The 12,191-nt window shown below is 39.1% G+C and overlaps 2 protein-coding genes across 2 annotated transcripts in view; one reads left to right on the forward strand and one right to left on the reverse strand.

The window, feature by feature from the left end:
* The first annotated feature begins 5,096 nt into the window (after positions 1 to 5,096).
* Positions 5,097 to 7,559, forward strand: LOC111973415 (protein phosphatase 1 regulatory subunit 3G). The gene has a single exon (XM_024000782.2). It carries the CDS (start codon positions 5,241 to 5,243, stop codon positions 6,084 to 6,086), a length of 846 nt encoding a protein of 281 aa, XP_023856550.1. The 5' UTR covers positions 5,097 to 5,240; the 3' UTR covers positions 6,087 to 7,559.
* A 3,485-nt stretch (positions 7,560 to 11,044) lies between these two features.
* LOC111973142 (LYR motif-containing protein 4B) overlaps positions 11,045 to 12,191 on the reverse strand; it is a 65,507-nt gene continuing 64,360 nt past the window's right edge. The window contains exon 3 of the mRNA XM_024000393.2: positions 11,045 to 11,925. Within this exon, the coding sequence (XP_023856161.1) occupies positions 11,875 to 11,925 (51 nt within the window). The 3' untranslated portion in view covers positions 11,045 to 11,874. The remainder of the gene's footprint in view (positions 11,926 to 12,191) is intronic.

Genomic DNA, 12,191 nt, shown 5'->3' on the forward strand with positions numbered 1-12,191 from the left:
CTTCTTTCTTCCTGACCTCCCATGTAGGCCAAGTTTGTGCACACTCTGACAGTTGACTCATACACTTCCACATTAATTGTGGCAAGAGAGGCCTGTAGATCCCTTGATGTTTCCTTGGGGATCTTAGACTTCTTTGAGCATCTTTCGGTCAGTTCTTGGGCTGAATTGGTTAAGACCAAACCAGACCAAGTTTCTAATCTTTATGGAAGGCTGGACCCACCCAAGTTACACTCTAATGATTTTCTAATAATTTCCACCTGTTCTGGTGCACCTGATTCTAATTTTAGCAATTTTATGTGATGGTAAAGGGAATTCGATTTTTGTTTATTTTAATTGCATAACATTTTCAAAGTGTTAAAATTGTATGTGATTTGTTAGATTGGGTTACCTTTATCAATGAATGTAGTTGGAATTTAGCTCAAATAGCCATATTTACATTACACATACAGTACCAGTCAAAAGTTTGGACACACCTACTCATTCAAGGGTTTTTCTTCATTTTTACTATTTTCTACATTGTAGAATAATAGTGAAGACATCAACTATGGAATCATGTAGTAACCAAAAAAGTGTTATATTTTGATTTGTTTATTTTAGATTCTTCAAAGTAGCCACCCTTTGCCTTGATGACAGCTTTGCACACTTGGCATTCTCTCAACCAGCTTCACCTGGAATGCTTTTCTAACAGTCTTGAAGGAGTTCACACATGCTGAGCACTTGTTGGCTGCTTTTCCTTCACTCTGCGGTCCAACTCATCCCAAACCACCTCCATTTGAGCTGTTCTTGCCATAATATCGACTTGGTCTTTTTACCAAATAAGCCTAACTTCTGTATACCCACCCCTACCTTGTCACAACACAACTGATTGGCTCAAATTCATTAAGAAGGAAATACATTTAAAAAATGAACTTTTAACAAAGCACATCTGTTAATTGAAATGCATTCTAGGTGACTACCTCATGTAGCTGGTTGAGAGAATGCCAAGTGTGCAAAGCTGTCAAGGCAAAGGGTGGCTACTTTTGAAGAATCTCATATATAAAATATATTTTGGTTTGTTTAACACTTTTGGTTACTACATAACACATATGGAATTATTTCATAGTTTTGATGACTTCACTATTATTCTACAATGTAGAAAATAGTAAAAATAAAGAAAAACCCTGCAGTGAGTAGGTGTGTCCAAACTTTTGACTGGTTATTAATGTATGTATTTCTTTAAGACCACTTTCCAGGGGGTATACTTACTTTTTCACATGACTGTGTGTATATATAAATAAAATACTTATTTACATATTGAGATTTTAGACGAATGTAGTTTATGTATTGAGAATGTAAAATAGACGGGTAACTGCCAAAATAAGGTGTTTTAATATGGCATTGGGCTACCATGAGCCAGAACAGCTGGAGCTCTGAGGGATGTGACACCGTTCTCCCACAAGAAATTCCATAATTTGGTACTTTGTTATTTGTGGTGGAAACGCTGTCTCAGGCGCCGCTCCGGAATCTCCCGTAGGTGTTCAATTGGGTTGAAATCTTAGCGGTATTCTATGAAGCAAGCTAGATCTACTCGGTGTTTTCTAAAGCTAACCCGGCTTCAGTTAGCTTCACATTCCAGCTCAGGCTTCATCTGTACTATGACGGTGGATATTGCTCCTCTGCTTGCCTCTAACTCTAGCAGGCTTGTAACTGCGTATGCATGTCGTACATGGCTAGTCAAATGCCAATGCTGAAACATCAATCCATGGGCAAGTTAAAATGAAATAATGCAATCTTTGCAAGAGGGATTTAATTGGTCCTCAACTCACAGCTCATCATCATCTAACCATTGAGTGACCACTCGTGCCCTGTGGATGGGGGCATTGTCATCCACTGGCCAGCCAAGCATTTTTATACATGTGATTTGTATTGCTTAATTCACCCTGGAACCACATCTGTGTGGAAGCACCTGCTTTCAATATACTTTGTATTTACTTGAGTTTCCATTATTTTGTCAGTTACCTGTATATATTTTTATGTTGTCATATCACTATTACTCTAACCCTGCGATTGAAACAGAACATGGAAGTGTAGGCTTATAAAAGCAGCCTATAATATCTTATGTGCTTCACATCTTACCTTTTGCGTTTAACATATGCAAAACTGTGAACCGAATGGTCCCCAAACCCAGTATGCAAAACTGTTAACCCAATGGTCCCACATTCCTGGTGACATGGGTCTCAATGTTCCATAGAGAAGGTCACATGCTTGCACTGATTTTAAGTGACTGCTGGGTAGAGACTCACACTCTGGGAGCCATTTTAATCGGGATAAAGTTATGACCAGTACAATGTGTTTTTTAATGGTAAAATATCATGGTTGTCCCTGCTTTTAAACTGCTAGGGTGTTTAGAGGGCAGGGGAACTCACCACTGAATGTTCTACAGCTGCTCAAATGTAATTGTACATCTTTCATTTTTGTTTGTTCAATAAAGTAATTCCAAATAAAGTGTTACAATAGTCTATTTGATCATATATCAACAATTAAGCGTTGGTCCACAGAGAAACAGCGGGTATTAAACGTATGCTAATTTGTCACATGCCTCTAACTTTTATCATACTTTGATTGGGTATTACTTTTGCAAAACCCACCTCTGTGCATTCCCATTATATAATTTGTCTGTGGCTTTGTAGAATAGTTATAGAGCACCATCTAGTGGTAAAATAATTGCTGTGCTGAAGTTTTATTATAAACCAAAATAAAATTGTATTGGTCACACATATTTAGCAATGTTCCTAGCTCCAACAGTGCAGTAGTATCTGACAATTCACAACAATACACACATATAAAAGTAAAATAATGGAATTAAGAAATATATAAATATTAGGATGAGTAATGTTGGTGTGGCATTGACTAAAATACAGTTGAATAGTATATACATATGAGATGAGTAAAGCAGTATGTAAAGTGACTAGTGTTCCATTATTAAAGTGGCCATTATTAAAGTGTGGTATAGAGCCCATATCTAGGATTTTGCATGTCATCAGGGAAGCTTTGGTTGTTTGCGTCAGTAGTTCTTAACTATTTGTGGGGCTGCAGGTAGCCTAGTGGTTAGAGTGTTGGGTCAGTAACCAAAAGGTTGCAGAATCAAATCCCCGAGCTGACAAGGAAAAACATCTATTGTTCTGCCCCTGAACAAGGCAGTTAACCTGCTGTTCCCTTGTAGGCCATCATTGCGAATAAGAATTTGTTCTTAACTGCCTAGTTAAATAAAATATTAAAATGGTTTATTTTTAAAAGTATATTTTATTTTATTGAGATAGTGATGGCCCTAGATTTGAATGAGGGGGAAACTTGTGACTTTCATATTCTGGATGAAACATGTGATGTGATATCATCTACACAGATATTAACAATATAGGCATTTTAATGAAATGCGTGATTTGAAAATCTAGATGCTGTTGATGTTAACAGATATTACCACTTGCTTGGACAAATATGGTGAAAAATCCAACAAAGTGAACCAAATGTCATGGCATGATGTCCGTGCAGAGGACCTATATGGATTTTGTGACAGGTTTTGTCTACTGTGATGCAACTGGAACTACAGAAGGCTATCACTTATCAATGCAATTTTGTTGTTTTTGTGGCTGAAATCACAGTAATGATTATTCATGAGCAACAAACAAGTTTAGGCCTATTTTATTATGCTTATAAGGTTACTAGGTTATTTTCATATTAAGGGTTTGAAAGGGTCTCGAATGTGGGTCTATTTATTTTCTGATGCAAAAAATAGCCTACAGTATTATATTGTCACCAAACTACATGTAGATGTTGGCATTAAAACATGAATTTGTTAATATTGAATAATGACAATTTTGATAATTAATCATTTGTTACTTTATAGCCCAATACCCTAATGCGTCTTCAGCACACGCTCCAGCGTGCTGTGCAGGTGAGCTGTTTGTAAGCTTAGGAGATCTTATACGTTTTGTTCTATGATATAATATCAGTCCGTTAAAATGACCTTTATGAATTATGAAGCATTTATGCGCATGTTTTGATTGGATAAATGCTTTAAAATTCACAAAATGTCTGCAGGTGAGCTGTTTGTAAGCTTGAATAGAGCTCGCCAGCTTATAGTCCTAAAAAACAGAAATGAGTTACCTCTGGTTCGTTCATCCATTCCTATGGGGGAAATGAATGGGGTTCTGGGAAATGCTGAAAAGAAAGTCTGAGGTTAACACAGGCTTAGGAGATCTTATAAGTTTTGTTCAATTAGATAATATCAGTCAGTTAAGATAACCTTGAGGAATTGTGTGCTTGTTTTGATTGGATAAATGCTTAAAAATGTACAAAGTTAGGTTTTGTTCTATGAGATAATCTTCATCAGCTAACATAACTTTATGTGAATTTTTAAGCATTTATCCAATCAAAACAAGCACATAAATATAACAAAATGTATAAGATCGCCTAAGCCTGTGTTACCACAAACCTTATTTCTTGGTGTTTATATATTTTTTGAAAAAACAGACAAAAACCCCATTACTTTCCCCATAGGCTTTGGCCAACAAGCCATTGCAGAGTTACTGCCTACAAAAAACAATGGAATTGCCATAGAAATATGTGGGGGAAAGGGCCATGGGGGAAAGATCCTGAATCTCCTCATTACCCCCAGCAAAATTAACCTACATTTAGGCTATTGTTTATGTGTATTTCACACTATGTATGGATGTCAACCCCAAAACAAGTTTGTCATCCTTACCAATCAACTGCATTACAAAACGACTTTTGACTACTACCATCAAAGATTTATGCATGTTAGTTTATACAAACTGCAGTCACTTCTTCTAAACCTGAAAAGTGACAACTTCTTCATGTTATGCAGCGAAAACAGCCAACTATATCCAAATCGGACTTAGCTAAGCACATTGTGGGCCTGTTACAATACATAAATCATGACGGATTTGACGAATATCCACTTTGTTCGTTCAGATTAGTTAAATGCAAGCCAAATTGGTCAATGGAACGTCATCATTCCATTGCCTCCTTTTACCACATCGAATAGTGCTCTCTATTACGTTGCAATGACGTGAAATGAGATTGCATTACTTTCCAAAGACTGATGCTGAACACAGAAACAGGCAGAGTCGGATGATGAGCTTTTAAATGGGCGTATCACACAAACTGAGAAGTTCCATGGGAATGTAAACTTCATCATTGGAACTGTTCCGGTGTTTATTCATAACGCACGCATTACCAATATGTCTAATTCAGGCCTCCTGCTTGATTCCAAACAGTGTTCTCCGAATTCAGGTAAAACCATGCTATCGGGAATTGATGAGGAGCCAACGGAGAATGGTAATGATGAGGAGTTGAAAAATGGCTTATTGGAACCGTTAGAAATGTGTATGAAAGACAGGCGAAGAGCGAAATCCCTGCCCGCGTACCCAAAGCAGGCTACGCTTTTTGAAGAAATAGCCAATAACGGCCGAAAACGAGTGAAGTTCGCAGACTCCATGGGGCTTGATTTGGCAAGTGTGAAGCACTTCAGCACAACAGAAGACCCGCAAATCCCGTCCAAGGTATTTTCAAGACTGCAGAGCTTTCCCCCTCAACTGCAGGACCAAGAGTATCCAATTGGGGACCTGTGCATACACTTTGAATCCACCTTGACCATGGATCGTCTCGTCCCAACTTTCAAGATGCCAGTTGAGTCTGAACATTTTGAAACCACGGTATTGCAGCGCCACGTCAACCTGGAGAATGTGACCATCACCCATTTTGACGTCCGTGGGCAGATTCGGACAAATATTCAAAGTTGTTGTAAGAGGGAAGTTGGTGTGAGGTACACGTTCAACGAGTGGCTGTCTTCCGTGGACGCGCAGGCGATACCCATGCCTGTGGATGACAATATTGTCGGTGAGCGTTATACCTTTACCTTGTACACACCTCCGTTCCTAGACCCAACTTCCTCGGTGCACTTCGCCGTGTACATCAGGAATGACCAGGGCGAGTTTTGGGATAACAACAATGGACAAAACTATACCTTGAAGTATCACTGTACAGGTATGGTGACCTACGAGAGCGCGGCATTTCACGCCACTTAAAACGCGCTCTTGTGCACGTGCGTAAAGTTGGTGTCGTTCAACAAGTGTTCTTAGGAAGTTGTTCTCTATCACGTGGATTGATATATACTTTTCAATAAAGTTAGCATTTTCCCCTTTACATCTGGCCCCACCGTGTTATTATCGAGGTGGTTATGCGTTCATAATGATTATTATGACTTTAGGCCTACTGAAGATTGATGTGCTGACTTTGAACCAAAAAAGGGAACCACTCAGATCCATCCTTTTTAAAAGTAAAACATGGAGTTGCCAAGTCTGCATCTGTCCAGTTGAATATTCTGACCTCTTCTGGAACAGCATTTCATAACACAAGAATTGCCATTAGGATCTGTGAATGACCGATGAACATTTATCAGCTACACTGCCAGTGGGGACTGCACAGACCCAAGACCATACTAAAAAACTGCCAATTAAGTATTTTAAGAGACATGACAGTACAAATACCCATAACCAAAGGGGAGTTCACCTGTTCTACATAATATTTGCATATCATGTAATCTAATCAGGAGAGCTATCCTACTGTGCTGAGTTGTGAATTGTAATGACTTATGAATTCAGATATTTTTATAAATTGTGTTGTGTTAATCAGTTTCATCATTGTGAATGTTCTCTGCCATATTAACAATTGCAGTACAGTGCACTCTGCTAATATGACTGAATCAAATAATCAATTTAGTGCTAAAAGAAACTGTATTGCTAAAAGTATTGTCATACTTATAAGCACCGGGCACTGTACTTCATATAGTCAACTCATACAGTGTGCACCACCTAATCCTATGTGAATCAACGGTAAAAGATAATGCTAAACTTGTGGCAGCCTATTTCTTAAAGAGTGCACTACTTTTGACCTATAGTGCAATGTTTTTGATCTCTGGTCCAAAGCATTGCACTAAAGGGAATGGCTGATCTTAAGTAGTGTACCATTTCAGTCATAGCCTTTGATTCAGGGCCCAGAATATTGCAGATTGAAAATGTGTGATTTATCCTAGTTATAAAATCATGTGAGAAGCTAAATCTGCCAGAGTTCTCTGCCACGAACCATATTAATTATTGTTTGTTCTCCCATGGACACCAAGGAAAGATGAATGAGCAATCTGTTATATTGGTGTGGATGGCTACACAGTGAAAGGCTTGTAGATCTTGAACAGTGAATATCTACACTGGATTGTTAATTGGGCTGGTCAATTCTTGATTATATCTTTTTTGATTATTTGTGTGTTTGTATTGTATTTGCGAGACATTCTGCTGCACTGTTGGAGCTAGTTTATAGTTAATTCGCCATCAGTCAGCATCTCCACACAAAATAATTTTTCTGGGTGTGTGCCAGCTCATGTTTTTTATTCTACTGTTGGAGCTAGTAACATAATCATTTTGCTGCACCTGGTATAACATCTGCAAATCTGTATACACAACCAATACACTTTGATTTGAATAAATTGGTCGTGGCACATATTATACTATTTACTGTTCTCTGTAGAGCACTGGTTTCCCTCAATTAATGAGAAGAACAGAGCTCTATATGTTAGCATGTCACAGTGCCTGTTGGCAGACAGCATTGCTGTCCAAATTAAAGCTGTGACTGATTTGTATATATTCTACATGTTTGGGGGTGGAACTTGGTCATGCTTTACGTCAACTGCTTATCATATTATAAAGCGTATATTACACATCTACGTAGCTATTAAGTCATACATAGGCCAATTACATTAATCTGTAATACATTTAATGTAAAACTTTTGACATTATGACATCCATATAATTACATAGAATCTCTATGATGACACCACCTTATCAAAACTCTTCCACTGCTTTCTCTACAGTCAGAACTTTCCCAGTGTGTTTGGAATACTGCTGGTGGGTATGTGAGCAGCACACTACTGATGCCAGTGATGTCACTTCCCTTGTTTGACCTGTCATGTACCCTTTAGTGCAGTACTACTTGGTGGTTGTCAGGGTTGTTGTCCCATAGCGTACCTGTCCCCTGACCAAAGTTCAAGAGGCAAATCAACAAATCACGTGGAGTTTACTCTGTCAACAGAGAATGGCTGGTTTCCAGGTTGCAGCTCTGTAGTGATAAGAATCTCTCCGGACAACATTGTTCAGTGTTCAAATATGAAAACATTTCAAATAGTATTTGAACTCAGGTCTGGAGTTTGCACAGCATGTTCATGTAACTGTCCAGTCTTAGACTCTTGGCCTACTGAACTGAACGTACAGACTATAGACAATGTGAAAATGCAAAGTTTGTCTCAATCTTAAATGGCACATGTACTGTATGTTGATGTAACAGTGCAACACGGTATGTTGTTTTAATCCTGCGATTCATGCACTATACATGACATCAATTGGGCTATTGAATACAGTTGAAGTCGGAAGTTTACATACACTTGTTGGAGTCATTAAAACTCATTTTTCAACCACTCCACAAATTTCTTGTTAACAAACTATAGTTTTGGCAAGTCGGTTACGACATCTACTTTGTGCATGATACAAGTCATTTTTCCAACAATTGTTTACAGACAGATTATTTCACTTATAATTCACTGTATCACAATTACAGTAGGTCAGAAGTTTACATACACTAAGTTCTGGAAAATTCCAGAAAATCATGTCACGGCTTTAGAAGCTTCTGATAGGCTAATTGACATAATTTGAGTCAATTGGAGGTGTACCTGTGGATGTATTTCAAGGCCTTCAAACTCAGTGCCTCATTGATTAACATCATGGGAAAATCAAAAGAAATCAGCCAAGACCTCAGAAAAAAAATGTAGACCTCCACAAGTCTGGTTCATCCTTGGGAGCAATTTCCAAATGCCTGAAGGTACCACGCTCATCTGAACAAACAATAGTAAGCAAGTATAAACACCATGGGACCACGCAGCCGTCATACCGCTCAGGAAGGAGATGCGTTCTGACTCCTAGAGATGAACGTATTTTGGTGCGAAAAGTGCAAATCAATCCCAAAACAACAGCAAAGGCCCTTGTGAAGATGCTGGAGGAAACAGGTACAAAAGTTTCTATATCCACAGTAAAACGAGTCCTATATCGACATAACCTGAAAGGCCGCTCAGCAAGGAATAAGCCACTGCTCCAAAACAGCCATAAAAAAGCCAGACTACGGTTTGCAACTGCACATGGGGACAAAGATCATACTTTTTGGAGAAATGTCCTCTGGTCTGATGAAACAAAAATACAACTGTTTGGCCATAATGACCATTGTTATGTTTGGAGGAAAAACGGGGGAGGCTAGCAAGCCAAAGAACACCATCCCAACCGTGAAGCACGGGGGTGGCAGCATCATGTTGTGGGGGTGCTTTGCTGCAGGAGGGACTGGTGCACTTCACAAAATAGATGGCATCATGAGGATGGAAAATTATGTGGATATATTGAAGCAACATCTCAAGACATCAGTCAGGAAGTTAAATCTTGGTTGCAAATGGGTCTTCCAAATGGACAATGACCCCAAGAGTAATGGCTTAAGGCCAAGCAAGTCAAGGTATTGCAATGGCCATCACAAAGCCCTGACCTCAATCCCATAGAAAATTTGTGGGCAGAACTTAAAAAGCGTGTGCGAGCAAGGAGACCTACAAACCTGACTCAGTTACACCAGCTCTGTCAAGAGGAATGTGCCAAAATTCACCCAACCTATTGTCGGAAGCTTGTGGAAGCTACCCGAAACGTTTGACCCAAGTTAAACAATTTAAAGGCAATGCTACCAAATACTAATTGAGTGTATGTAAACTTCTGACCCACTGGGAATCTGTTGAAAGAAATAAAAGCTTAAATAAATAGTTCTCTCTACTATTATTCTAACATTTCACATTCTTAAAATGAAGTGGTGATCCTAACTAACCTAAGACAGGGAATTTTTACATGGATTAATGTCAGGAATTGTGAACAACTGAGTTTAAATGTATTTGGCTAAGGTGTATGTAAACTTCCGACTTCAACTGTATATGAACCAATGAAATGGACAAAATGTTTTAAATGCGGAATGTTCTTTCTCTTAAACAGTACATGACATGATGACTAAACTGTCATTATCAAGTATCCTCTCAAAGTAATCAGTCCCAGTTGTCTTAGTGATGCTTCCTGGGTTCAAATTCTATCTGGAATCTTTAAAATACTTTGAGTGTTCACTGCAGCCTGCCTGGAATGCCAGATGGTCGGGACTTGCCATTTGGTACTATTCTATTGGTCCATTAAGCTAGGCCAGCTCAATCAAGCATAGATAAAGTATTTGAAATTATTTAAAACATATTTGAACCCTTCCTTGATGTTCATGTGCTTCAAAACAGCTTTTGTTGATCACCCTAAAACACTGATCAGAAGCAGATAAGATATTTGGAGATGACATATGCGGGAGCTTTCAACTTTGATCCTTGTGTGTTAATAGAATCTTTATACCAGTCTCCGTCTACTAACTAGGTCACTGCTTATCTAAAACCAACAAAAGGGATACATTCATCCTCTCACCCAACTCCAATTCACTGCCTTCTTCAAATCATGTGGAACATCACCCATTTCCATTATTTGCCTCCAGGTATAATTAAAGCCTCCAGGTGTAATGCATTATGATGCAGCTTTAATGCATTGTAAGACTTGTCATGATAGAATAATAGTGTCATAAAGCTGAGCAAGGCAGTTAACCCACTGTTCCCCGGAGACGTGGATGTTGATTAAGGCAGCCCCCCGCACCTCTCTGATTCAGAGGGGTTGGGTTAAATGCGGAAGACACGTCAGTTGAAGGCATTCAGTTGTACAACTGACTAGTTATCCATCCCCCTTTCCCTAAAGCAACTTACAGCCATGCATGTATACATTTGATGTATGGGGGGCATCAGCAGGAATCTAACCCATGACCCCTGGCGTTGCAAGTGCCATGCTCGACCAACGGAGTCATGACTAAAGAGTATGGAGACAATAATGCGATTCAGATCTGCAAATCTTTAGTCTGTTTATACACCATCTTACATGACGACAAATCATATATACAACACACAATAGAAAAACAGAACAAGGGAATCAAGGCCATGTGTACACCGTGGCACTGTTACAACTCTTACAGCTCACAAAATAAGCTCATTACTGTAGTATGGTGAAGAGGGTACAGTATATAGTGACCAAGGACAATCGTTACCGTCGTCAATGCTGCACAGTTGCCAAGTCGGAAATCAACCATCCCCTTGCCTCTTCCCACCATATATATATATATATATATATATATATATATATATATATATATATATATATATGTAAAGGTGTGAGCAATATGGTAGAATCTCTATTGCCTACCAAAAGGCTAGGTGGCATTATTACTTTTATTTCTAATGCCTATCTGATGCTTTCAGATCTACGACAGTCCATCACGAAATGTCTAGGGCAGTGTTTCCCAACCCTCTCGTGGGGAACGCTAAATAGTCCACATTTCTGTTTTAGGGCTGCTCTGACACATTAAAACAATCAACTACATCAGCAAGCCCCTGTCTAGTTGAATCATGTGTATCAGTGCAGGGCTAGAACAAAAATGTGGAGAGTTGGGAACAATGGTCTAGAGATAAAAGGACAATTTGATGTCGGACAAAAGTAGGCCCAACCCATAGGCTTTCCCCCTATCCATCCAATGAGGGCGTCGGAAAATAAAGCTTCCATGTGAAAGGGAAAGTGATGTTGCGGTTCAGTGCTCCGTCTCCCATGGTCCTCTTGGGCATCGTTTCCTCTCGTTCTGAGACACTCCATCAATGCCCATCGGTGGGTTCCTCTTCGACCCCTACCCCTCAACAATAGTCTTCTGGGTCGGGTACATCTTACCTATAGCAACCTGTGGAGAAAGGAGGGGAAAAAAGGACTTAAAAGGGGATGTTCACCGGAATTCCATAATTTGATATGTCGTCCATAAAAATTGTTAGGGTAAGTTGTGTTGGCAATCACACCGAATGTGTTGCAAAACTGATTAATTTTGTAAATAAACATCACTGTATAGGGAGCATTTGCGTACCCTAAAATAACACTTAGTTGTTGAGGTTGTCAGACAACCTGGGCTTCATTTCCCCACAACATTTTAGTGGTTCAGATGAATACTGTAGG

This window comes from Salvelinus sp. IW2-2015, linkage group LG14, assembly GCF_002910315.2.
Source record: "Salvelinus sp. IW2-2015 linkage group LG14, ASM291031v2, whole genome shotgun sequence".
Lineage (NCBI taxonomy): Eukaryota > Metazoa > Chordata > Actinopteri > Salmoniformes > Salmonidae > Salvelinus > Salvelinus sp. IW2-2015.

What these genes read in the sequence shown, in the direction of transcription:
- LOC111973415 (XM_024000782.2), top strand. Translation starts at nt 5,241, where the DNA reads ATGTCTAATTCAGGCCTCCTGCTTGATTCCAAACAGTGTTCTCCGAAT.